A 27960-nucleotide genomic window follows, 5' to 3' on the forward strand; every position below is an offset into this window, starting at 1 on the left:
CAGCCGGGTGGAGGAGCGGCGAAATGAACCCGGCAGACCCTGCTTCGGTCACACAAAGATACCGACGCGCTATTGGTCCGTTATCTCAAGTGTGCTCGTCGGCCATTGGCCCGCGAGCCCGCAGCGGGCACCGGCGATTGGCTGACGTGTATCCTCGGCGCCTATTGGATGACAACGGCGCACCGAGGTGAACGCGTCACTCCCATTAGTTCATAGTGAATTACTAAAGCGCGGGAGTTTATTACACGGTTGCGAAGAAAATACATATCCGGATTATTTTAGGTGTGTGATGGATGAAGGAAGAAATACTCAAATCCAGATGAAAAGCCCAAAGTTATACATGAATATTAAAATATTAAATAGACAGAAAAGGTCATATAATATAATATGAAGTACACCAGACTGAGTTGGGACTTTTTTTCTGCAGCAGGATGTTGAAGGATGTTTTCCCACTAGATGGCAGCCAAAGATTGTCCAATGATTTTCTTGAATTTATTATTTTTTTTTAATCAACGAAACTTAAAGAAGAGTGTTTGCAGGTCAGAAATACCAGAAGCAGCTGAAGATTTGTGATTTAACAAGTGGCCTTTTATTTATGAATGTATTTCCTTATTGTCCCTACAGTCAGTTCAGACAACATCCGTCTCCCACTTAATTGCATTGATTGTAGTATTGGAGAAATAAACAACATAAATAGGACAGAACTTAATTAAATACATTTAAAAAAAATAAAAATAAAAGCGTATTTATTATTCATGCACAGAGACTCATGTCAAATCCTGGACTGTTCATTATGACTCACACAGGTGTCACTTCGTCACAAAAGCTATTTATTACCAGAGTTTATTACACATGTGGTCCTCTGTGTGTTGACAGCACCCCTACCGGTCTGAGTCCACCGTGCTCCGGTTCACGGGGGCTGCAGAAGAGTCCACAGCTGTGGGGAGCGGGCTGCTGCGCGTCGGATCCAGCTGCTCCGCACAACTTGCATCTGCGGAGATGTCCTGAAGTAAAGAAAGGTAGGCTCGAGGTCCACTTTCAGCTTCCTCACGACAGATGTATTAACTTTATTTCATGGGCGAGCTAATGAGATTAATTTGCACACTCATCGGGGGTTTCTTCCATTTAGCCGCGGCGCTGAAAGAATTATTTGCGCCGAACTCCGTTCAAAAATTTAAGTTATTGTTGGTGAGCTTTTTAGAAAACACATTTCGACTTAAAACGTTCAAGAACCTTTTATTTAGGGTTCATCCTCTAATTCGGCGCTGCAGTTGTATTATAGTAAACATGTATTTGTTGAAAATCTAATGCTTGAAGCAAGACAGACTAATTATTTAAGCTGACGGTATATTAAAATAAAACGCATTGTTATAATTGTTTTTAAAAAGGCTGAGCTGCTCTTTTACTAAAAGAATTGCACTTTAAACCGGCACGTTGGTCAGGAGCACCTTTTCATATCCTATAACACTGACATTTTTTTGTGTGTGTCCAACAGAGTATAGGTTTTATGGCTGATGCTCATTAATCTTTCTATCCTCCTATTGTGTGGTCAGGTGTTAAAGATTTTATTATTTTAACTTGAGAGCTTTAACTGTCGGACACGGGATGTCTTATATTTTACTGTGAAGTCCACTGTCAGTGTTTGTGCACTGGAAGCTTCCAGTTTCCTCATCACTCTTGTACAAGTTGATTATTGGACCATCTTCCAGACTAGTTGTGACATCACAAATCATGCTCTTTAGGCCTCCCGCTTAAATTCAGCTATTCGGTGAGCTGTGAGAAAGTTTTGCTTTCAGCATATGATTGTGAAAACGGCCTTCTAACGGCAAAAGACGCGCAGGAGTCGGTCGGGAACTTTGACCTGCCCGTAGACGTGATGGAGAGTGAATGGTTGCCTGTGTAAGCGTTTGGCCTTCGACACATGGGTGCTGGTCTGGGGTGCAACCTGCCTCGCACCCAGTGTGAACCGAGAAACCCCCAACAACAGCTGAACGTGTTTCCACCATCATTATTACCAGTGGTATCATTATAGGGTGAATTCATCACATGGATTTTTGTCAGTTCTGTCAGAGGCAGGATATTTAGCAAATAACAGAAGTTGTTGTTTTGTTTTCTACCAACTTTTAAACGGGCAGCTTAAAATCCACCTCAGAGCCAAATGGTAACAGAGCTGCCTCGAGCCCCTCACTGCACATCAACGCTGCTGCTGCTAATGTATAACTCCCCTTAAATGGAAGTGGCATTAAATCATTAAACTGGATGCCTGAACGTGTTACCCACAGACCTCCACAGTCTCACGAGGTCAGGCTGAAGTGGAAAAGAAGAAAAAGAGCGAGTTTAGTGTCGAGGCTCTGATGGACAGGCAGCTGAAACAGACCGGGACTCAGAGGAGACTCTGTGAGTGAGCTTAACCTTTATTTATTCAGGGAAATTTCTTCATACTTTACTTTTTTTTTTTTCCTCCGTAGAGCTGTTTAGAAAAAACACGGTGTTCCAGTCTCGACACTTGCATGCAGGACCATCGTTTGTGGGGATGAGCAGAGCGGAAAACACATTTTAAGAAACAATTTCTGAGCACGTTCAGGGAGGTAAACCTGCAACCTTTCAACCGTAGAAGTGCAGAGACGCTAAATGAGATGAAGAAGAAACAGCTCGGGGCTACCAACTCCTCAAACCACAATCTCTCAGTTTTACATTTCTATTTCTGCACAAGTAAATAAACAAGTTATGAAGAGTAAATAAGACATTTTGGAGCTGTCAGACGCAGAATTCACTTTTTTTTCTTTCTATTTGGAGCAAAACCAGCTTCACGCGAAGGTAGATTGACTATGTGTGATTGATTTCTCATTTTAGCATATTTTTTTTAATTACTTTTCATATCAAAATCCCAGAATGTGATGAAATTTAGTTTAAATGATTCTCCATTGGTGTCCCTGGGCTGCTTCTCTACCTCTTAACTGCACCAACCTCCTCCCCCCCGCCCCACACCATCCACCGCCTGTTCCTACTTGTGTGTGTGTGTGTGTGTGTGTGTGTGTGTGTGTGTGTGTGTGTGTGTGTGTGTGTGTGTGTGTGTGTGTGAGAGAGTCCTGGAAGCAGGGTTTTATTGCTCCAGTAGGAAGGTGAACCTCGGTGACTGCAGGGTTTTTCAGAAAATCCACACAGTCTGTCTTTAAAAGCGGAGCAAGTCGAATGTTTGAAGTATTAAAAGTCAATATTTCTTTGTGACACAGTGGAGCTCTATGCGCTGCATAAGGCATCCATTGAGGGTGGTGGGGTGGGGTGGGGTGGGGAGGTGCTGGTTTTGGGAGGTTAATAGTTGTTGGGTTACCACTGTAGGCCTCCTGGTCATGGATTAATGGAAACCACTGAAGATGAACTGATGACATGTTTAACTCAACAGCAGATATTCCTCATTACATTTTTTTTTTAGCTTAAAATCGGTTAAGAGGAAATTAACTTCAGACTCTTTCAAAATATATAACAAAAGGCAGTCAGACATGTTTAATACAGCGGGTGCAAAACAATTCCCAAAGAGCTTGTTGATTTGAACTTGACGTGCTCAGAAATGAACACACTAAAAATAAAAGACTCTTTCAACACCGAGAGGAACTCACAGGTGACTGAAAGAGTTTGAAACCAGATCCATTTCCAGAATCACAAGGTGATATAGAAGTTACTATCATATTCACTTGTTTGGATGACAGCTTGTTGGCCGTCTTTGAGCCCCCCTGAAGTCCTCCGCCCTCTGTAGCGTTCGCTCTGTGGCCATTTTTCACTGGTCCTGGTTCGCTCTTGCTCCCGCTCCCCTCTGCGTCTGCACTGTGCCGTCTAATCTTTCAGCCTCAGCGGTGACGGGAGGGCTGTAAAAACAGAGCCGGAGGAGGTCATACCCAAGTTTGCACAGGAGCGAGCCATTCATCCTCTCGGAGGGGTTTTGGTAGTGTGCTGTGGTGAGAGCGAGGCCGAGAAAGATAAATCTCCTGTTCTGTAAAAGTTGGGGATGAGGCCGGGAAGTGTTATTTGTCTCTTATTGTCTGCCGGGAAGCTGAACGAGCCTGTCGTTTTTCTGTTTATGATTTATTGGTGCCATTAATGTCTGAATAAGAGGTCACCCATTCGCCTTATCACATTAGCAGCCACTTCTACAGCCGTCAACAGGGAGAGGACCTGTCGTATTTCCTGCTCGTTGACACCCACAGGAAGTGGCTTGATAGAGTACGTCCACAAAAAGGAGGGAAACACTGTTTATGTGCAAAAAAAAAAGGTCTTTTTAATCTCAATGTCAAACAGCCAACTGGTGGAGGTCATCATTACCAAAAGCTGAATTCTGATCTTGATAACACGCTCTGTATATATACGATAAAATACTTCAAGGTTTACTCACAACTTGAGTGAAGACAGTGAATTCAGGCTTTACCTTTTAAGATGCAACTTAAATTCTAGGATGTCGTACATCTTGAAAAGCCAGTATTTTTTACTCCATTTGTTTCAGCCATCCTAGAAATCACCAGTACTCGGTATCCACAGTGTTCAGAGACGATCAGCGTGTCAGCAGTTGTGTTGACTCGCCAAAGCAAATATCACAAATGTATGAAAACCTTTCAGGAATGAGGGAGAGAACGCGTTCGTGCAATCGTGCAGTAGAATTTTAATAAAACTAAGTCAACACGTTGAGCAGGAGAGTGCAAAAATCACAAAAATATAAAATGCCAACTAAAACTAGTTTTATTCAGGGAAAAAACAACGGCAGCATCCGGAGTAATTTGAAAGGTGCTGTAATCACGTAAACCTCTTCAAACAGTGGCTTGATTGAGCTTTACTGTTTGTAGTATTTTGTTGAAAATCTGGTTGCAGTTGCTTTCAGGATTTTATTATTTCCGTGTGTTTACTTGTACAAATTGTCACCGATGAGTCGCAGTCAGTCAAACCTATCGGCGAATGATCTGACCTTCTTCTTTTTTGCCTGCCAGCTGTCGCAGGTGTCTCCGGAGGAAAGTCTGGATTTATTAGTTCAGACAAACAGTTTGTTTGTCTGAACTAATGGAGTTTGCTATTGACTCTGTCCCCTGATTCATTTACACGCTGATGATACTGCAGCTGTGTTCAACCAACAACCAGCCTCATTTTGTATCCAAATCATTTAAAATCAACCGGGGGACACTTCCCGTCTCATCTGACTTTATCTCCATTGATTGAAATGCCGAGAGTCAGTTTGGAGAAGTTAACCAACAATCCTCTGCAGCTCAGCAAACCGCCACTTTCTACGCTTGACTTTTACAAAGAAAACAGTGTGCTTTATACTTCATAGGATACGAGGAACATACAAATCCTAATTCAACCTAAATGTGAAAATATCTGCATATAAATATCTGTTGTTTTCATCCATTATTTATCTATAGATTACTTTTCCAATTGATTAATTCATTGTTTTGGTTTATAACTTGTAGAAAACACATTTTTATATCAAAGAATCTAAAGCACCAAATACACTGATAAATATAAAGATTTAATAATTATGCGTCACGTCAAATGAGGGCAGTAAATCCCACGCTAACTCTTCTTATGTATGAAAATATACAGATAGAAACTGATTATATGTTGTTTTGTATACACAAGAAAATGTTGCAAGTGGCCTTCAGTAAAATGAATGAAAAAAAGTAATTCGTCATTTAAGAGTACTGTTACCGTTACCGTTGGTTACTGATGGAAACCATTTCAAATACCCACAAACAACACGACACCAACACATTTCCAGCCTTGTTGAATTCAGGGAAAATGTTTCATCAGCGTTTTTTCCCTTTTTGCATCCTGTCTGCGTTATCCACCAAAACACGTCCTTGAAGTCTCATAAATGTGCTGAGTGCATTTCCGTCCTTCGCAAAGTGGATTTTTTTAAAAACGCATTTAAAGCCGTTTCTTCACTTCTACACTCGACAGCCACCGGTCTTCTTCTTCCTCGCTTCGGCTGGTGTACATTACTTTGCATGTTCCTGCTCACACCTGTTGGTCAGCGGGTTAAACCTACTGCAGGAATGTGCCTCGTGTGCAGGAGACAAACGATCTCGTGCTCTACTTGGAAACTCAGCGGGGCACCTTTAAGTAGCGTCGGCGTGGGGAGGACGTGTGCGTGCGTTCACCAGGCGGTAGCAGTGTGCAGTTCATTTGCTTGGCGATCAGCTGACCGCTCTCGATCGGTGCATCCGTCCGAAAGTTGTAACAGGAAGTTGGTAAGTGATTGATAGTAAGTGCAATAATGAGCCTGTAATCAAATATGAAGACAAAACGCAACTAATTCAAACCCTTGAGCTGATTACATCTTTAATGTGACCTCGTTTTGAACAAACTTAACCCCTCTCTCTTCGAGGAGATTTAACAGTTTGCTCTGCACAAACAGAAATGCCCCCCCCCCTTCCTCCCACCATCTCAGACACACACACACACACACACACACACACACACACACACACACACACACACACACACACACTCTCCCCCCACCTCCCTGCACTCTCTCTGGTCAGCGTGCTCCTGTGTGTCGATGTGCAACAACTTCTCTCTCGTCCGTGTTTCACACCTCTCTCTCTCTCTCTTCCACCATGTGAAGGATCCCGTTTGTCTACGAGTCCGTTTGGCGGCGATGCTGAAGCAGTAAGTTCATTTTGTGTGTGTGTGTGTGTGTGTGTGTGTGTGTGCGTGTGCGTGTGCACGTATCCCCCTGCAGAGGTCGGCTGTTTCAGTGCAATTACTTCTTCTTTAGTTGCCGTCCTTTCTGTCTCCGTGTCGACTTTTTGCGTCAGGCGGCCCGTGTCTTCTCTGCCCGCCTCATTTCTTCCTCTAATCATCTCTAAAACGACCCTTCACCTCTCCCTCCTCCCCCTCATCCTCAGCACCAGATCACTCTTGTCTCTGACTTCAGAGACTACATGTAGCGTTGGAAAGCTCTCGGCTGATGTCTGGTGGATTTTCTCTTTGTTCTGTCTGCGGCACAAGTGCTGAAACTGGCATGAGAGTGGTGCAGAGGCGAGACGGGAGGACTCCCGACCCCGGATCAATAGTTTCAGTCTGGGTTGTGTAATTACGTCTGAATGTGTGTGTCTTTTATTTTTATTTTTTTGCCTGACCGTTTAATTGATGAACCTTTTTTCAAGCTTTCAGCCACACGTTGCATGTTTAAAATTCCCTTTTGCACCGAGAGTTTGTGGGATGTTCATTTTCCGTGACCATAAAGAGCAGATACCTGAAAATTTGGATGTAAAAAGTCTCTTTTTACGCCCCAAATAATTGCTGCCACTCTCCGTCTCCACTTTTAATTCATTACAGGACTAATAGTTGATTTTATGGTGTTTTCATGAAATTTATGAGCATCATTAATAGAAATTATGCTTTGGTCAGCATTAAGGACCAAATTTGATATGACAGCAGCCTCAGTGGATTAGAAATGTTGAGACCGTTAGTCACAAAAGAGGTTTAAAGCCAATAAAATGCTCAGACAATAAGTCTCGAGGACTTATCCTTGTCCTTGTGCAGTAGATCCGTGTTCACTTAAATATCCATTTAATAACAGTAGCGAGCGCTGCTTTGGTTCACAAGCGGAAACAAACTATTTAAAATGCTGAAATGCTTAAATCTTTAATCATCCTGAAACACAAATGCTGACTGAGCAAGTCTATTCATTCCTGACCTCGAGATCAATTTCACACTGGTTGCTGGTTTTGTCCGCGGCTTTCAATTGCAACTCGTGGTCTTCCTCGATGGATGGAGTTTGCCGAGTTGTCATAGAGACAGTTCAGTCGTCATCACGTGACCTAAACAGAGAAAACCAGCCGTGTGATGGCAGGTCGTTTGATAGTATTCGGCTATAAGTTGTCTCAGTTGAATTTGTCTACAGCTGTCCCTCCACTTCAAGAGGGTTTGTTGCCTCTGCTTCCTTATTTATTGATTATCGCTTTTGAAAGTGTCTTTAAAAATGTTGGATGAATACAAACATCAGACTGGAGCTTTGTCTTTGTACAGTTTGCTTACACACACACACAGAAAAACACAGGCATTCAGTTGGAGGTGTGTTTCTGGCCTCCTGATGGATGCAGGAAGTCCACGATTCCCTTTTCTTCTTGTTCTCTTTTGGTCCACCAACTTTCGTCCGGCTCTTTGGCTGTTAAATGCTCTTGTCATGTCGACCGGCTTGTCGGTAACTTTGTCTGTGCTGGAAAAGTAGACGATTAAAGATGCTGAAGTCCTCCGTAGAGAGGAGACGGCCTGTAGGGTTGACGTTATATCATAAAACAAGGGAGTGGCCGTCCTTGGGATGGCTTCATCACCACCTTATCGTTCACATTATGCATATATAACCCATCACTTTAATCAGTTAGCTACTTTGCTGAATGGGTGAAAGAAATCTGCTAAAGTCAAGATAATGATCTGAAATGTTCAGACAAGACAGGAAGTCTTTGTTTTTGTGTTAGCTGCCGCGTTCCTCCCTCTTTTCCATCACCTTTCCTTTGCATTGATATTGTTTCGAAAGGACCAGCAGGCCAATAACCTTCAATCACACCCCACTGACGAGAGACGTCAGGTGTGACAGCGGTGTCGAGAGAACCTGCAGCTGAGTGGTTATTCTCCCAGAAAGCAGGAGAAACGGAGTCGGTGATGCGAGGGCGGAGGGAGACGGAGAGGAGTGATGGGAAGAGAGGGATCAGTGCAGCTGTGTGCCTCTTTAGGATTCCTGCTCTCTACCTCCTCTCGCCGGGGCCAAACCGGCATCATTAGGTTTGGCAAATTACCCGAGCGGCCATTGTGGCGCAGCCATGGCACGTTAGTGTGTCTTTTTAACTGTGGCTAAACTCAGTCTATTCACTTGTAAAAGAGAGCAGCCATTGGCAGATAGTTGGCAGGTCGCACAGAGAGGCCATTCACCCCGGTAGGAAGGAGCTGAGAACACTGCCTCGGAAATGGTCCTCCCTGAATATTTTGACGGAGAGACGTTGGGTGCCCTCTCAGTCAGTGTCCATTTGCTCCGACTAACAAATCTCCATGAACTGACTTCATTTGTAAATAATATGACTGCTCTGTCTTTAGGGCTTGGTCGCTGTGAAGTAGTCCGAGAGAGAGTTCTTAAGGATCTGCTTTCGTTGTTGTTTTGTGAGACTTTTTTTTTTTCTTTTTTTTTTTCTTCTTACTTAAGGAGGAATTTGGAGTTTGGAATCGCAGGTTTTTGGGGTGGAGGGAAGAGGAGGGGATCCACTGTTCCTTTTCATGGTATTTGGATGCAGTCCAAGCACTCGGGTGGAGAGAGTTTAGGCAAGAGGCTGATATACACGGGGTCAGATGCTGTACTGATTTCTTTTATTCCTGATGCCACTGAGGAAAAAATTACAGGCCTCCCGCGTGAAGAAATAATTACTTGTAATTAATTTCCCCGTCATATATCGCCTCGGTGAAGAGGATTTGTCTGGATTTTAATGAAGCACACTTAACATGTGCACCTGATGTCCCAGCATGCTTATTTGTTAGCCTGTGGTGGAAAACGCTCTGAAGCATTTTCAAGGCCTTCTGCGGTGCAGTTTTTGTAGTCGGGTCACGATATATATAATTACCTATAATAGCTGTTTCTGCAAGCAACGAGGGGAGATGTTTTATTCGTGGTGATGGAAGAAGAAATAGCACCCTCACAGTGTCACTGTGGCTCCCCAGCTGATGTATTCAAGCTGAGTAACCTGCTTGTCATTTGGGCACAAAGGAGGTTCATCCTTGCATTACTCTCCCTCTACATATACAAGCGGCGGACTGAAGGTATCCAAGTGAAACACACCATGGGAGGGCCGTCCGTTTGGCTTCTGAAAAGACTCAAATGCTTTCGTTTTTTTTTTTTCTTGGAGACAAAGCCAAGAGTGCTTGAATAGAAAGTTCTTGAAATAAAGAGGAGTGGGTTCTCTGAAAACACACAACTTCCATGTTTCTTAAATATTGTATGAACGCTCTAAAACACTGAGATTTACAGAAAAGATTCCCGTTTTTAAGGTTTAAGCTGTAACAATCTGCTTCCGCTATACTCAATATGCAAATTGGTTTGATTCATTGGTCAAAAAAATATATAGGATCTTTAAGAAAGCGGCAAACAGAGCATCCAGGATGTTAAATCTGTTCCTCTTAAACTTCAGAGTCCAGCAACTTGCTGTCTCCTGAAGGAATAAATCTCGTGCGCTGTGTAAAGTTTTTGCAAATGTGACTAAGTGCTGCAGAGGCACTAATACTCTGTCCAAACTCTTGTTAATGTGTCACAACATTTCCACTGAAACGTTGAGAACAACTCTGCAGGCTGGAGCTAGTTCGTCTGGTTGTCGTAGAGTTTGTGTGAAATGATTAACAAGGTAGGGGAGCAAAATAAGGTTTATTTTTTCCACTATTTTTTAAATCTCTACAGGATAATTTGACTTCATCTGCCTCCTAAGTAGTGTGTCAAAGAAACAGCCTGAGAGAAGACAAACTGTCCTCTATGTGTAACTGTAAGTCTCTATGAAATTATGCATGAATTATTTCTGCAGAATAATTCATTTCCTCAAAAATGTCATTGCTTACAGGTTTAACTCTAAAATAACACATTGTTGTAACAATTACTTAATGACCTTATTAAATGTGAAATAAAGAATATATCCTTATTAGATTAGAAAAACGCAAATAGGGAATAGTTTAACCTTTTACCTTTTTTAGCTTAAGAAACTTCAATAAATCAAGAGTGGCAGTAATACATGTCTAAATAAAATGAAATGGCAGGTATATGTCCATATATGGGCATAGGATTTAAAGAAGAAGTGAGCAGAGAGCTGTTTCTGTTGCAGAGTTAGTTTACATCTCAGGAGGTGATGGGCAACAGACCCTTCTCCCACAGTAGTGATACTTTCTCATGACTTAAAGGCCTCTTAAAATGATCAGCAGGACTTATTTTCAGAAAAAGGCAGTGTTTGGCTTTCATCTTCATACCGCTAACTAGATTCATCTATTTATCCTGTAAACATCCAACAGATAAATGTGTTTAATTCAGCCATGTTGCAGTGTTTTGGTGTCTAATCTTGCAAACGTCTACAAAGAAAGTCTACGTAAATTTAGTTTAAGTACTTTTAGTGACGTCCCGTTTGGAAGCTCATATGTGGGAATTAGGCCACTATCTGTCACCATGCAACAAGAAATCTATCTAGAAAATTAAAAACAAGCAGAAAAAAAATATCAAGACACCACTGTAGACTTCAAATATGCCTTTTAAACGCTGCTACTACATAATCCATACTTTAGCACGATACAACCTCTTACATGTGAACCTCTGTGCTCCATGTTGAGAAATGAGGAAAATGAAGTGATCAACGTCTTTGTGAGCGCTGAATCTCTGACTGCCCTTCAGCAGACACAGTAGTGATGCAGAGTCTGTGTTTTCTCAGCTTCACAGGCGCAGAGGGAGAGAGACGTGTCCAGAGAGAAAAACACCCGGCGAGCAGAGCTGTAATTCATCTTAAAAGATAGCCATACTTTGGCGTGTCAATACAGCGAGGCCAGGTTTAAATTGTATGCGCCGCACAGCGACACAGGTCCTGCAGGTCACATGTTCACTTGCTGTTCCTGCGGTTTTTCTCCCGCAGTCCAAACACATGCAGGTCACATGAATCGGAGACTCTGTATTTCTTATCTCCCCGCAGGTTATTCAGGCTTTATGGTGTTTTTCCAACACAAGCAGCCACATGAATGAAGGAATGAATGTTCTGACACGCTCACAGCTGCAGGCTTCAATGTTCGCTGCTTTTTTACTTCCTACTTTTCACACGACGCTGGTTTCCAACCAAATCTTTAAGCAGCTCAGGTTCAGTTTACACTTGGCAGAAAAAAATGTGTTGCGGCACATTTAAATGCACACAATAAGTACGTCTGAGCTCTCAAGCCGCATTAGAAGCACTGAAGGATCATTGTTTCAGAGAATTCAGAGTTTTACTGATTTATTTTTCATTTATAGTTTGAAAAATTCAAATTGAAAACGAGTCTGCAGCCATGTTTGCAGCTTTGTGAGGTCGTACTTGTGGACCGTGGCGCTTGGAGTGAGCTCTCATTGTCACATTAACATGAACCGTCCTGCACCGGGCGGCTGTTAAAAGCCCAGTGGAAGCTGTACAGGAGGAGGTCAGGGTGGATGTTTGGGCACACAGTGTGCCTCGTTTTCCATCACTAAACTTTATCAAACGGAGGTGGCCGACCTGAAAATACTATTCTGTCACGTCGGCATGCCATCATTGTCTTTAGCTAATCACAGAGGGAGAGTCTGCGTCCTTACATTTCCCCTGAAGAATCTGACTGACGTCTGCTGCTGCTCCCCCCCCCCCCCCCGGTCGCACTGAATAGACCGATCCCAGAACATTAGGCCTCTCACTGGCCGGCCTTTGCACGGCGAGAGGAGCGCTGCCCCGCAACAAAAGCGAGGGCCAGCGGTGGAGGCTCTGCTCCTGTCGCTTCATTAAGCAGCAATGTGAGACCCAGCAGGTTGAAAAACCTCTGCCATCCTCACACATTCAGCCCTCGCGGTGAGCAGCAGACAGACAGACATTCATTCTTTACAGCGAGCAGCAGCTGCAGGGAAACCGGTGGAAGGGTTAAAGGAGCAGACGGTCAGAGTAGAAGAGGCCACTTTGAGATAGTAACAAGACTGAGGACCTTTTAAACCAGTTTATCCTTCAAGTTCAGACAATTTTATAATCTAACGTATCCTCTAGTCTCCCGTACTCTTTTCTCTACGGACCTCAGGTGACTGTGTTTCCTTTCAGCCCTGATAAAACTTAAATTTCATAAGCTGGTTTCAAGTCTTTTATGTAAACTGACACTTTCACAGCTTCAAAGGATGTTTGAAATGTTGCTTCCAGGTTGATTTTCTCCTGTTTTCAAGCAACATAAAAACTCGAGACTTATTCTGACTTCCAGCTCCTGTCATCAGTCCAAGAAGAACATTGTCTTATTTATGTCTTATGTCCATGTAAACTTTGTCTAAGGGCCTTTGCTGTGACCCTTGTGCCCAAAGTCATCATCAGATCATCATCTGTGAGCAGATTTGATGTCTGTAACTGGATTTTGACGCTGACACAAAGACCCCTCATCTGGCTCCCAGTTCAAAGTTCACGCCCCGTGTTTTTGGCCCCGGGCCCGGGCTGGTCTCTGAATGGGCCTCCTCAGTCAGAAAGACCTCCATTGATGGCACCCTCGGTTGGAGAGTCGGCATTAGAGGGATCGGCGGCTCTGGCCTTTTGAGGTGAATTAGCCATGACTGAGTCCTGCTGACAGTGAGGGGCCGGACACCCGGAGCAGACAGACCGAGGCGGCGGAGGGACCAGTGGGGTGGTGGACCGGCAAAACTAATCGAGATGGACAGAGAGAAGGGAGGGTGTGTGCTAGTGTGAGCTACTGTTCAATAGATATTTTCAAAGTCTAACCGATATATGCGGCATTAAAGATGGATGACGTACAATTTTCTCCTACTAATTCTGTACGAGCAGAAGTTTATAATTACGAGCGAAAAGACTTGACTTGTTTTTTTAATGAGCCTGACCGATTTCTCTTGTGCTCCGACAGGTGATTCCCGAGGACCCGATAGAGGACTGGATGCGGTTGTAGCTATGGTTACGTGGGCCCTCTCCCCCTGTGGCCTTGTGCTGGTCATCTGCTCGTCTCTTTGTGTGTCCCAGCAGCCGCACATCAAACCTGCAGAGTGCAGCAGAAAGGAGCATCCCGTCGCCTCCTACCAAGGTGAGAGCTTCAGTGTTCTTTAGTGTTCGCTAAAATGCAGGTACTTGGTGGTGACGCGCTGCAGATGTCAACATCAACAACCGATGGTACACACAGGAAGTAAAGCATCTGAAATATGAAGTTAATGAAACACTTATGTCATGTGTTTCCTGTACGAAAGCAATTTTTTTGTGGACTCTCTTCACGTGTTTGCATATCTGTGTTTGTTCCCAAAATCGGAGTCTCGATTTGTAATTCCTGCGTAGTTAACTTGAGAGGTCAAAGTATTATTACAAGACGGCTGCTGGAAGTGGTTTCTCCTTCGGAGCGGTGGGATTAGTGTTTTGAACGTGAGCGTGTGCACGGGCCGTCTGCGTCGCCGCAGGTCATTATGTACACAGGCAAGTGCACAAAAGCAATTTGGATTCAACAGCTCTCTGAAAATCATTGCTTTTGCAGCGATGGTTGGTATTCAGGTTGTATTGTTGGCTTCTTTCACAGCGACTCAAAGTGGAACTGAGAGCAGGCGACAGCGATGTTCAGCTTTGTTCCTAAAAGGCATCTTGACACAGCGGTTGCACAAAAAAACCTCCCAAACCTGTTGATGCACATTTTACGGGCGATTAATAAAGAATAGCTGTTATAAAGCACCAGGCTTGAGGTTAATATAAGATGATGAAAGTCTGGCAGAGTTCAGAGCTCTCAGGTGGCATTAATCTGAATTAATGAGGATTTGCTGGAGTTGTTTTTATCTTGTGCATCAAGGCTTGCGATGGGACACATTAAAAGTGTGTGTTAACGCTGTGGAATTATTCGCTAGTACACCGGGATGTAAGAATTTATATGAAATTAATAAGTGTTTTGATGTTGTGTCTGCGGCGCGGCCTCATTAAATGTTCTTCTTCTGTGAAAGGGCCTTTGATGGTCTTATTTTGACAGGACGTCAGTTTACATTCGGCTCAAAGGGCTCGCCTGGCAAACCATGCTGTTATTGTTTTGGATACATTCGCAGCAGCAGTAATTTGCTCTCAAACACTGTGGGAAAGATTAATTTATTGCACGTCTGTATGTGGTGTGTTCACCCTGCCCAGAGCTCATGTAAAACAGGATTTTAATCAAAACCGTGTAATGTAATCCCTAATAAACTTCATTTGTACTGCACCTCTCACAAAGAAAGTAATTTATAAAGTAAAAGATTCAATATTTTAGCAGAAGAATTAGATTTATGCAAATAGAAGCACAGCGAACAAAATCAAAGAGCAAAGTAAGATGAACGAGTCAAACTAAGAACACTGGAATTTTCTTTTTGTCTCCCCCGACTCATTTCATTATGGATTTAGCATGAAATCTAAATGAAATCTCTCCACAGTACCACGACCTGTGAGAGAGCAGTGTGAGGTGATGGTGTGGGTTAGCCAGCAGCTTCAAATCCTAAATGTACATTAAGTTCAAGATCAATCATCAGAAATATTTTACAGCAAGACAAAAGAGAGGGTTTGGATATGAACTCTTTTAGAAATGTTTTTTAAACATATATTGGAGGATTATAACTTGTATTCTTACTGCAGACTGCTTTACTCTATTTATGTCCTGCCCCTCAGTTTTAGAAACTAAATCTAGATCTCTGTTTCGTCCCTGGACTGAGCCTCCACTCTGGCGTCAGGTTCAGAGGTCACTGGGAGGTTGTTAAGCTGTCAGACTGTGGGATCAGGTGGTCAGCTGAGTTACTGGAGAAAAATGTGACACAGCAGTTAAAACACTCGGGTGGAGCTGCGAGCCAGGTACCATTTGGTAGAAAACGCTTCCCAGGAATCATGTTTTTTCTCTTCATTCTCTCCTCCATCTATTTCTGAACTCCTCCTCCTCATCCCTCCTTCTTTATTTCCCTCCTCATCCTTTTGTTTCCCTCGTTCAGCTCTGAGGTCTTGGGTGTGGGAGTTCTCCCATCCCGGAGTGAAGGATTTCTCCCAGCTCGCGATGGACCTGAGCAGAAACCAGCTCCTTGTCGGAGCAAGGTGACAAATAGCAGCACAGAAAGCAGACAACACTCAAACAGCATCCAGTCAGCACAAAGCGTGGTGCCAGTATACAATGTTGTAAAGTAAACGTATGCAATCAAAATGTTAAGGGGAGAAAGTGGAAAAAATATACAGGAAAATAGAGACAAAACAACATCACATTTACATGGAAGATGATTAACATATAAAATGTCTTTTACAGAAACTTCCTCTTCAGACTGAGTTTGAGTAACGCCTCCCTCATTCAGGTAAGATTTGTCAAATTGCATGTTGAGTTGAGCATAAGTCCTCTAAATCCTTGTTCTGTTAATATTCATGAAACAAACCAAATTCTTTCTTTCTTTTTATTTTTTTTCTTCAGGCGACAGAATGGGCACCCGATGAAGACACGAAGCGTTCATGTCAGAGCAAAGGCAAATCTGAGGTAGTGTGTTGAGTCACTCTACTCAGAAACGTATTGCATGAAACGGTCAAACTGAAGCTGTGGTGGATTTTGTCTGCAGGACGAATGTCAAAACTACATCCGGGTCCTGTTGATAAGCGGCAGGACGCTGTTCACGTGCGGGACCAACGCTTTCACCCCCGTCTGCATAACCAGGCAGGTTGGTACAGCGTTAGTATTTTCATCTTAAATTAATGCTCCAAATATTTTTAATACCAATGCCATGTAGTTGTTTTCATGTAAAGCAAAGGAAAGCTACAGATTCTCACATAAACAAAACAAAAAAAAGAGAGAGAACCAAAAAAGCTGATGTATTGTTCTCTGGAAGAATAATTCATATTGCACAGATTAACTGACTAAAAAGGAAAAGAGTTTTCTGACCAAATAATTGATGAACTGCCTTATCATTTCAGCCCTGATAAAGAATAAATAATTTTGGTGGCTTTATTTTCCACAAGAGTCCTAAGTGGTTTTGTGCATTTGGGAGGTGGTAGCCCGAGATTGCATCACTCTGTCCTGTAGTTAATTAAAAGTTTTAAAATAAAATGAATGAGAGGAGAGAAATATAATTTTTCCACCCACTAACACAGTTTCCCTCCTTTCTGTCAGGTTGCTAACATCAGTCAGGTGCTGGACACGGTGAACGGCGTCGCCCGATGCCCCTACGACCCGCGGCACAACTCCACCGCCATGGTAACGGAGAAGGGCGAGCTGTACGCTGCCACGGTGATTGACTTCTCGGGACGTGACCCGGTCATCTACAGGAGCCTGGGGAACATGCCGCCGCTGCGCACCGCCCAGTACAACTCCAAATGGCTCAACGGTGAACAAAGCAACGATCTGTTTTCTTCTGCCTCGTGTTCCCCTTTGTCTCTGACCGACATGTTTTATTTTCTTCTCGCCGCCTTCAGAGCCTCACTTTGTGTCCGTTTACGAGATCGGTCGGTTCGCCTACTTCTTCCTGCGAGAAACCGCCGTTGAAAACGACTGCGGGAAGATGGTGTTCTCTCGAGTGGCTCGGGTCTGCAAGAACGACATGGGAGGACGTTTTCTTCTGGAGGACACCTGGACCACCTTCATGAAGGCCCGCCTCAACTGCTCACGCTCAGGAGAAATCCCTTTCTACTACAACGAGCTGCAGAGCACCTTCTACCTACCAGAGCAGGACCTCATTTACGGCATCTTTACCACTAATGTGTGCGTGTCGTTCATTTAAGGAGCTTTTCGACTCATCCTCTGTTAAATCTGCGATCTCACCATGATGACGTCCTCCCTTCCTGCAGGAACAGCATCTCAGCCTCGGCTGTCTGCGCCTTCAACCTGAGCTCCGTCACCCAGGCCTTCAACGGACCCTTTCGCTACCAGGAGAACCCCCGCACCGCTTGGCTCTCCACCCCAAACCCCATCCCCAATTTTCAGGTAACTCACAATATATCATTTCAAACTGGATCCACGATGCTCACGACACAGCAGACAGCTTTATCCCACCACAATTGTCGAGCAATTCCTCAGAGGCTTGTAAATACGTTTTTTCCAGAAGACATCCATTTAATTTCTGTATGGTGAGCACACGTATCTACTTGCAGAGAATTGTTGTCCAATGTGGTCACAATAAGAACCGAAAACATCTTTGAAATGCTGTCCCAACGCCAGCTGCAGGGACATTGTAGTGTTTGTATTTCACATGCATTACTTTGCATTCACCCTGCTGCAACTCATACCGATCTCAGTCAGTAACCTAGCATGCATAAAAAGTCTCTTTTGAGTTCATCTTTCCAGTTTGAAGGCATATTAATCAGTAAAATTACCTCTCGGGGGATAAAGAAAACAAACTCGGAGAGTCTGAGTCTTCAACCTGAACACCCGACTGCTTCCTTCTTCCTGCCTGCTCAGTGTGGCACGTTAGAGGAGGGCGGCCCCGGGGGGAACCTGACGGAGCGCAGCCTCCAGGACGCCCAGCGGCTCTTCCTCATGAACGACGTGGTGCAGCCGCTCACCGTCAACCCGCTGCTCACCCAGGACAACCTGCGCTTCTCCAAGCTGGCGGTGGACATCGTGCAGGGCCGAGACACTCTCTACCACGTCATGTACATCGGCACCGGTAAGCAAGACCCGACGGAGCAATTTCATTTTTGTCTCTGGCTAAACATAAAAAAAACATTCCTGGATAAAATGTGCTTCTTTCCTGTTTGTCTTGTCCAATCAGAATACGGCACCATCCTGAAGGCCCTCGCCACGACCAATAAAAGCCTTCATGGCTGCTACCTGGAGGAGCTCAGGATCCTCCCCGAAGGGAAGACGGGACCAATAAAGAGTCTGCAGATCCTCCACAACGACAGGTCACTGTTTGTGGGCCTCGAGGACCGACTGGTGAAGATCCCATTGGAGCGCTGCTCCAACTATCCAACAGAACGGTACGATCCTTCAGTCCTATACACTCCCCATCTTTGAGTGAATATGATTCAGTATATATATTTAGTATAAAGCAAACTCAAAAAGTGGGGTTTCTGCTGCTTTAAACTACTTTGACTGATTTATTTACTTTAACCAGACAAACACGTGTGAGTGATCGAGTCAGAAAGGCAACAAACGCTGACAAAGATGATTATGTTAAGAGCTCAGTTTGTTTTCCCTGTAAAGAGGCTGCTTTTGAAATGTCAGTCTATATTTTGGCAAGACTCACAGCAGACATTACATAAGCAGGCTATTAATGAATTTGTTGACAACCTTTCAGAAATATCGCACGATGTACTGTACATTAGTTTCTCAGCGTTATCCCCTCAGGCAGACAAAAACACAATGCTGTCTTGTAGACACTCCTGTGTAAAGACTGTTAGACGAACAAAGCTGCGTCACAGAAAGACCGTCACCGACTACCTGAACTTACAGTTACTGCATGGACGCCCGCGACCCTTACTGTGGCTGGGACCGCAAACAGAAGCGCTGCACCACCATCGAGGAGAGCACCAACATGAACCAGTGGACCCAAAATGTCACTGAATGCCCAGTAAGACACAGTTTGATAGTCATCAGTCTTTCACAAGTGATTCAATTTGTTTTTTGTTTTTTGTTTTTTTAATCACATTAAGGAGAAAAACATCTATTTTAGTCATATTTTGCTGATAGAGCAGTTTCCAGGACGTGGAGCTGCATCGTTTAAACTAATATTTAATATAACATGTAAATCCTCTCTGGAGATGAGGAACCTGACGCAGGATGGCGGTTTTGGTCCCTGGGCACCGTGGCAACCCTGTAACCACGACGGCGGCGAGGGCTCCGTCAGCAGCTGCACGTGTCGGTCCCGCTCGTGCGACGGGCCGACAGCCAGATGCGGAGGGTTCGAATGCAAGGGCCCGACCATCCAGGTGGCAAACTGTTCCAGGTGTGTTTGTTTTTCCTGCAGACATTCAGGATGTCAGTCCGAACACTTTAAAATCAACCAACTGAACTGAATTATGAATTATCTCTCTGGCTGAATATGTGCTGTGAAAACAACAATCCTCATTCCTTCAGAGATCAATTACACTATCTCGTTATGTCTCAGGAATGGCGGCTGGACTCCCTGGTCGTCATGGGGCCAGTGCAGCAGCAGTTGTGGTATCGGATTTGAGGTGAGGCAGCGGTCCTGCAACAACCCCGCCCCCCGCCACGGCGGTCGAATCTGTGTCGGCCAGGGTCGAGAGGAGAGGTGAGGAGGAAACGTAGTTGTCGTCGAGGACAGAAACATCCTCACCATCGCTACAAATATCATGACCGCAGTCTTTCTGTGTGTTTGTGCCTCCAGGTTGTGCAATGAGAAAAAGCCGTGTCCCCTGCCAGTGGTGTGGACCCCGTGGGGCCCCTGGGCTCACTGCAGTGCTGAATGTGGAGGAGGTGTCCACTCCAGGACCAGAACCTGTGAGAATGGAAACAGCTGTCCTGGATGTGCAACGGTACTGCAGTGTTTAAAAAAAAAAAGAAATAAAAAAAGAGTTTAACTCAGGTCATTTTTCAGCTTATTTTAAATATTTAGAAGTGAGGAAATCTCCAAAACAGAAAGAGTTTGTGTCTTCACTGTAACCAGAAAATCTTTAATTAGTCCCACAAAACGCAGTTAATGGATGCATCATAATCCCCTCTCGAAAAACAGTTGTCTGTGTTGTCTGTGTTGTCTGGTTGCAGTCTGCGTCTCTCTCTGCAAGCTGTTCATGATGAATGTGGAAGATGGAGCAGCAGTAGAAGAGACAACAGCCTGTGACGTCATTAGTTTCCATAATCGTTCCTCTGTCCTGTTTTAAAGGAATATAAAGCCTGTAATCTGGAGGCTTGCCCTGAAGTCCGCCGCAACACCCCATGGACCCCTTGGATGCCAGTCAACGTCAGTCAGGACGGGTCCCGCCAGGAGCAGCGGTTCAGGTACACCTGCCGGGCGCTGCTGCCCGACGCCCAGCAGCTCCAGCTGGGCAAGAAGAAGCTGGAGACGCGCTTCTGCCCCAACGACGGGTCCGGATCCTGCCAGACCGACTGTGAGTACCGGGCAAACCACTCTGCAGCGTTGTTTGCGAAATTACAAATGAAGCCGCCCTCTCTCTGTTTGTCGGTTGCCAGCAGGTGTCCTTGATTGTAACCATGGAAACACAGCAGGTGTGGTGATTACCTGCGAGAGTGCAGGTGTATCCAGATTCCACTTTGACTGCAGGAGGGCTGTACATTTTTAGGTTTAAATCTGTCAGTCATTTTTATAAAGCTGCTTAACTTGTCCCAACTCTAAAGACCAGTGTACTACAGTGTGTCTGTGCAGGCTGCTGATGGCAGAGCTCCCAGTCCGCCACAATAAACACAGCTGGCTTCACGTCTGTGGACATCAAGCAGCACTTTGATTAAACATCATTGAGCCGTTGTGGGGAAGCAGGTGTCCACTTCTTCTATCCCTTTAGACACATCCCGCCTTTTATTTTTCTCTTTGTGGAATCCAGATTGTATGACTGAAAATATAAATAGGATTTTTGATTTAGAAATCCTGTATTTACTCCAAGATAAGTAAAGCTTACAGGGTGAGAATGTCGTCTTATTGTTCGTCTTTAATTACGCTCTCATCTACAGAGGAGAGGATCTGAATGAAATCTATCTGCTGACCTCATTTGAAGGCCTCAGGAAGCGCTCCTAATTCATATTTAAATAATTAGTGTTTGTGTGTGCCGATGTGTGTGTGGGCGACATACAGGGAAATCTAGTTTGCTTCGACCCACATTGCACTTCACTAATTAATGTTTCATAACAGGCTGCTTGCTGAGTTTGGTAAAAAGAAGATGCATTTCTGTGGCTCGTATTTGAACTCACAGAGCATTCAGAGTTCCTGAGCAGAGTTCACTCATTCGGCAGGATGTTTTCACTTCTTCTGTTCGGTGCTCATCATATGAAGAAAGACAATGCTTGCTTTGTTTATGGCGCTTTAGGATTTTCACTTTTCTCGTGTGTTTCCAGCTCTGGTTGAAGACTTGGTGAAGACGAGTGGCCGAACTCTGGCCCCGCCTCAAGGTGCCCGATGGGGATCCTGGGAAACGTGGTCCGGCTGTTCCCAGCAGTGCTCCAGAGGCTTCCGAACCCGTAAACGTAGCTGCTCCACGGCAGAAGGCAGAACCAACCCCGGCGCCTGTGTAGGATCCCCGGTGGAGTATCAGGACTGCAACACTCAACCCTGCCCAGGTAACAGGCAGCCTCTGACTGTCGGTGCAGCTGCAATACAGAATACATTACATGAATCGTTTGTGTGTGCGTTGCAGTCAGCGGAGCCTGGTCCTGCTGGTCCTCCTGGTCCCAGTGCTCATCCAGCTGTGGAGGCGGGCACTACCAGCGGACTCGGACGTGCAGCAGCCCGCCTCCTGCCAACGGAGGAGACATCTGCATCGGCCTGCATACTGAAGAGGCCCTCTGTAATACACATGGGTGTGAAGGTATGGAAGCTGATGGAAAGCATATATATATATATATATATATATATAGATAATCAGTCAGTCTTTCTGGCTGTTTTCATTTTCTTTGACTTTTCTGTGATAAATAGTCCTTTAGATTCAGCTGTGATATAATTAATGAAGTAATAATTTTGTGATAACAACAGCTGGCTGCCACCGCTGTATTTTTTGCAAGTGTGGGACGCCAAGCTCCATTTTTCATGGAGTTACTTATTTGATATATGATGACGCAGAATGTTCATCTGCTCTTTCTTGTAAATTACCTTCTTCTTTTTTTAATTTTTTTTTTTTATACTTAATCACATCATTTTACATGAAGATTTTTTAAAACAGTTTTTTTGTTGTTGTCATATGCGCCAAAACTTTACCTCAAAAGTGCTCGACTTCCAGACTATAATCAAAGCAAAGAAAACTGCATCTGTTAGCGACAGTCTGCTGGAGCTGAACTATTTCTTTCCTCATCTATCATAACTGTTGCATCATAAACACCCTCCATGGATTCACCCTGTCTACCCAGATTAAATAATGGGGCTTACACGGACAGTGACGGGAAATCTCCTTCACACAGCTAGTGACGAATCAATATTTGTGTTGAGAAGGCAAACAGCGTGGCTGTCGGAGACTAATCCCACATGCAGTAGCTGAAAGTCAGAAACTAAATAAAATAAATGATGATAAAAAAAAGCATCAAATGTTACAACTGATCTGCATTCAGATTGAAGAAACTCTTTTGTGCTTTTACTTTCACATAAAAGCAGAGACACGAAGAAGGAAATTGCTGTAATCATCTCCTGATCTATTTTCTGCTTTTGTGCAGTGAACAAAGTAGCAGGAAAACAAGGAGGCTGCTGACTGATGATAATGACCACGGTCTCTCCACGGTTTCTCTCCGCACTCACACAGGGGGTGAAAATAATTGTTTGATGGCTCTTTAAATGCACAGGAAGAAGAATGACATTTTTAATATATCTTATCACAGGAGAAATAAGTAGTTAATTCCTTTTTGGAGCAGCCAACCATCGACCACTTTTTTTGGAAGTTCAAAGAACAACCCACTCGATTGGGTCCGGTTACATAAACCAATTAAAACATATGCCTTTTTATGTTTTATTTCTGGGGGATTTCTTTTGAAGTGGGGGTATTTAATGTTGCTGTGAGGGAAGTGCTGACGCTGCACCTTTAACACAGAAATAAAACAAGGAGATAAGCACACTGGAGCAGATGTCAACTTCTCTACCTCTGCCAAAAAGGTGGTGGTTTTTTTCTGTTTTTGCACACTAAAAAAAAACATTAAAGCAGGAGGATGGCAGCATTTATTGACTCTGAATCAAATTTGTGTCCACGGTTTCAGTGAAGGAGAAAAAAATACACGGATGAAGAATCAGCACATAAAAAAACACTGTTTTTTTTTGTTGTTTTTTTTAAACCGTCTCCATCTGCTCTCTCCTCCGTCAGCGGGTTGGGGGGATTGGACCGAGTGGGGGGATTGTGATGAGGAGGGTCTACAGCATCGCACCCGTCGCTGCGGTGACGACCAGGAGGCCGAGGTCAGTCTCTGCCAGGGCAACGTCACCCAGTCCAGGCCGTGCCAGCCTCACGAGGTGCCAGGTACGCACGCGCTTCCACCGGCAAATTGCCGGAACAGCTTTGCTCCGTGTTGTAATTTTTTTTGCAGCCTGCTGCTGATATAAGCTGGAAAAAGAATTCACACAAAAGTTGAATCAAACACAATAAATGCTGACTTGTTCACTCTGCATCCGTAGAAATTAAAAAAGATGAATTAACGGAGACGTCAGCAGTGTCCCTGCCTTCGAGAACAGAACAGAACCTTTGAGAGAAATTAACAGCTCTTGTCGTTTTTGTTGTTTGATGTTTTGGAGCCGTGGTAATTTTCCTTCACGACATTGATGTTTTTCTTCTTCTTTTATTTCTGTCTGTCTGTCTGTCTGTCTGTCTGTCTGTCTGTCTGTCTGTCTGTCTCCAGTCATTCTACCCGGACAGGAGGACCAGAGCTGTGGAAGTGAGTGAAAACAAATGATGTCTTTTAATTTGTTCTGCCCCAAATATTTCCAGCTCACACACACACACACACACACACACACACACACACACACACACACACACACACACACACACACACACACACACATCACCTGATTTTCTTCAATTCCCACCAGAAAATCTGCAGAGTTTTATGTCCTCCCTATCATGCTACATCCAAACCAAGCCTCGGTGTGATTGCCGTCTCTGAACGCAGCACCTTGTTATTGTTGCCAGGTTACAGAGTTATTGGCTTTTTCCCCTCTCCTGATGTGCGCCACACAGCTGGTACCACATTGACTTTCATTTGTGGCCGGGGTCCCCGTGTGGCGCGAGATTGTCCAAAATGTGGAATCGATATTGGTCCTTTTGATAAAGTTTGATTGCAGCCAGATAGTGACATCAACTTTCATTTTGATGGAAGTTGCTTCTGTGCTGCTCCTCTCGCAGCAGAGTTTCAGGATGGCGGTAACAGTCAGCGACCTTGGATCCCTTCACGAATTGTTTTCCAGTTCCATCATGACAAATTGCTGTGAAATTAATTGTGAATATTCACGGTGCTCAGAGGATGGACTCTGTTCTCCTTTTGCACCACCTTTAAAGCAAAGCTTGCCCTTGCACACAACGTGTGATATATCTAATCTTTGCCATTTGGCTTTCCACGCATTTTGTTTTTCTATTTGTAAAACAGCAGCCAATCAGAGTACCACCTGTTTGGATCAATGAAAAAAATCAAAAGTTTTGGCCTTGATTCAGAGGTCTGGGACCAGGCCAGGTAATCCTATTAAAGTTGCTGATTGCCCGATTTGTGAAGGGTAGTTTCTGTGTGTTTGTCGGGTGTAATGAACATTGCATTACTGGCCTCTAAAGCCCTCTCTGGAGACATCAGACCTGCCTCATTACCGCTCCAAGTTTCACACCGGCTGCCTGATCAGACTCCTTTCTTCCTCAGGGTTACGCAACATCCTTTAATTTCCCTAACTGCAAATGTTTATCGTCTCAGTTAATCATGACCCTGACAAACAACATTTAGCCTACATCTCTCAGTCTCACTGGTTCATAATGCCTCTCTTTCCGCCTCCTCGTCTTCTCTGTTTTTAGCCTTCACCTTGTTCCAGTTGGTCGTTGTGGGCTTGGCCAGTTTCTTTGCTGCAGCCCTCCTCTCAGCTCTGGCCTACACCTACTGCCACCACCTGAACCGAGCATCGGCGGAGTCGGCGGTCATCCACCCCAGCACGCCCAACCACCTCACCTACAACAAGCAGGGCAACGCCACGCCAAAGAATGAGAAGTACATCCCCATGGAGTTCAAGGTGGGCTGGACTTTCACTGCGACTCTCAACTTTGTTAGTCAGTTTAAGAAGACTAACACGAGAGTAAAACCTTTTCTATTTCTCCGTCCCGCAGACGCTCAACAAGAACAACTTCCACGTGAACGACGAGACGTGCAACCACTTCCCCTCCCCGCTGCCCTCCAGCAACATGTTCACCACCACCTACTACCCTCCCAGTCTGAGCAAGTACGACTTCCACCAGGACTCGCCCTGCAGGAGCTACATGCACAGCTGAGAGGCAGCCGGGCCCCGACAACCAACCAGCCCTCTTTGACACCTCGGTGAAGGGTTCGCTCGTTCCAAAAAAGTCTAAAAAAGGATTGAAAAATCTAAAAGTAATCACCAAAATCATTCTCGTGCTCAGATTTTAAATGCTCAGTTCACATAAATGACGTCTTCTATCTGGTGTTTGTTTATGTTGCCTACAAAAACTAAAATGTACATTTAAAAAAAAAAAATGTCAGCAATAGACCTCACTATAAACAGTTTAAAAGAGTCTACTTCTTCAGTAGAAAGTTGTTCCAGTAGCAACTCCAAGCATAATTATTGGCTCGTACTTACAATATTTGTATTTTATCTAAGATTGAGTTGCTGCATTATACAAACAAGTTCAAGTTTTGTAGTCTGCAGCCCTGGCATGTGAAACTGCTGTCAAAATTTGCAGCCATCGTTGCAGTCTGACGTTTAATCTGGTGCTGAGGAGAAAGGGTTTGTTCTTCAAATCCCCCTATTCACTAAACTCAGACTGTACAGAGCAAATTCTACAACAATGTGATAAAACATAGTGTAAATGTACAGCTTTTTATTTGAGGCAGAAAAAGAAGAAGAAGAAGTGACCGGTTCGCCGGTTGCAGACGATGAGCCAATCATCAACGAGGATCTGCGCGTCTTCAGGTCGACCGCTGTCCTCGCTGTTTTAGACTGTGCGAGGCACGATGGCGCGATTACAGAGGCTCACACGGACCAACACAAGAGTGCAGGAGGAAGACTCCTTTGTTTTTCCTCTAAATGAAAGCACTAACTCTGACTTCACGCAGCCTGAGGTGCTCCGCAGTGTGAAATCAATCTTGAAGTAGACTGCAGACATTGTACGTACCTGGATCCACTGGACCAAGAAGAGACTCGTCCGCTGGTGAAAAGGACTTCAGAGGCCAGTAGAGCTCAGAGGACTCGGAGACTGTTCTTACGTGAGGACTGATATCTCTGATTACAACCCCACAAATGAAGTAACAGTGCATGGAGTAACAGAGACTTGCAGATTTCTGGCTTATTTGCTTTAATTTTCATGCTTAGCAGAGTCCACAATGAAAAAAACCAACACTGGAGATCATTTTTGACACACCTCACTATGTACTGTACATTTTTAAAGTTTATATGACTTCTTTTAGGCGTGTTCACAGATGTCACTGTCTTGATATCTCTATCTCTAGAAGTGTGGAAACACCATCCATATTTTCAGATGTTAATGCTTCAAGGTTATTGTTCTAAAATCACCAAATATGACGCAGCTATAACTGAATATTTCAACACAACGTGAACGGTCCGTTATGAATCCGCAACACAAAAGTAACTCGACTTTAAACCGGAGTTCAAATATTTACCGTCTTGTTTATTTTCCAGGACGGTGTTCTTCATATTTAAGTTAGTCTGTGCACTCAAATGTAAATGTCATATCACGTGTTTTTAAATTGTAAATACCAGGAAATTAATTCAGGTGTGTCTGCATTTTTCTCTAGCATGAAAACAAACTGCCCCGACACCACTACACCGTATGTGTGTTTACGTCTGGGGGGACTGCACGCTGTCACGAATATACACTCCGTGTTTGTGTAAACTGTACAAATGTGTTTGTATGTGTGCGGCCAGGAGAATGGAAGTATTCACTCGGATGTGTTTTGCATTTAAAGGCATCACATACACTTACAGTTTGATGGAGGATCCTTGAATCAATTTGTTTTGCTCTTAAAAAAAAAAAAAAAAAAGCTCCTCTGCTAAATATGATTGATGTGAATTTGACTTATCACTGCCTTTTTGGACACTGTGAACTTTTGGTACTCTATATTTTTGTATAATGTACACTGTAAAAAAAAAAAAAAGAAAAAAAAGAAATCCAGATAATAAATCAATTTTGGTTTATCCATCCTAAATGCTTAAAAATATCACTGTTTTTTTGTTTTTCACAAATTTCACTTCTATTTTGATTTATGTTTTGGCATTTTTATTCCCTAATATTTGAATTCTCAAAAAACACTGGACACCTGCACAACAGATTGTTGTATTTTGATATTTGTATGACTATTTATCATGTGTAAAATGAACAAATGCTAAAAACTGTCGCTGATTCACTTTCTGTTTCTGTTTCAGCTCCAATTGATCCATCAGTTCATCCTTTCAGTTTACTTTGAGAGCTCAGCAGCAACTCA

General features: G+C 43.9%; 1 protein-coding gene across 1 annotated transcript; it reads left to right on the forward strand.

Annotated features, from left to right (window-relative positions):
* Positions 1 to 23: 23 nt before the first annotated feature.
* Positions 24 to 27884, forward strand: LOC138206955 (semaphorin-5B-like). The gene is made up of 23 exons (XM_069163866.1): positions 24 to 187; positions 877 to 1019; positions 13600 to 13773; positions 15668 to 15767; positions 15973 to 16018; positions 16132 to 16194; positions 16274 to 16372; positions 16822 to 17035; positions 17124 to 17409; positions 17496 to 17631; positions 18106 to 18313; positions 18419 to 18626; positions 19102 to 19219; positions 19410 to 19594; positions 19757 to 19900; positions 19997 to 20144; positions 20492 to 20717; positions 21676 to 21897; positions 21975 to 22145; positions 23619 to 23771; positions 24148 to 24183; positions 25305 to 25516; positions 25611 to 27884. The coding sequence occupies exons 1-23, from the start codon at positions 24 to 26 to the stop codon at positions 25770 to 25772; spliced, it is 3618 nt and encodes a 1205-aa protein (XP_069019967.1). The 3' UTR covers positions 25773 to 27884.
* Positions 27885 to 27960: the final 76 nt, after the last annotated feature.

This window comes from Embiotoca jacksoni, unplaced genomic scaffold (assembly GCF_022577435.1).
Source record: "Embiotoca jacksoni isolate LCO1_2020_lvr unplaced genomic scaffold, fEmbJac1.0.p SCAF_30, whole genome shotgun sequence".
Classification (NCBI taxonomy): domain Eukaryota; kingdom Metazoa; phylum Chordata; class Actinopteri; family Embiotocidae; genus Embiotoca; species Embiotoca jacksoni.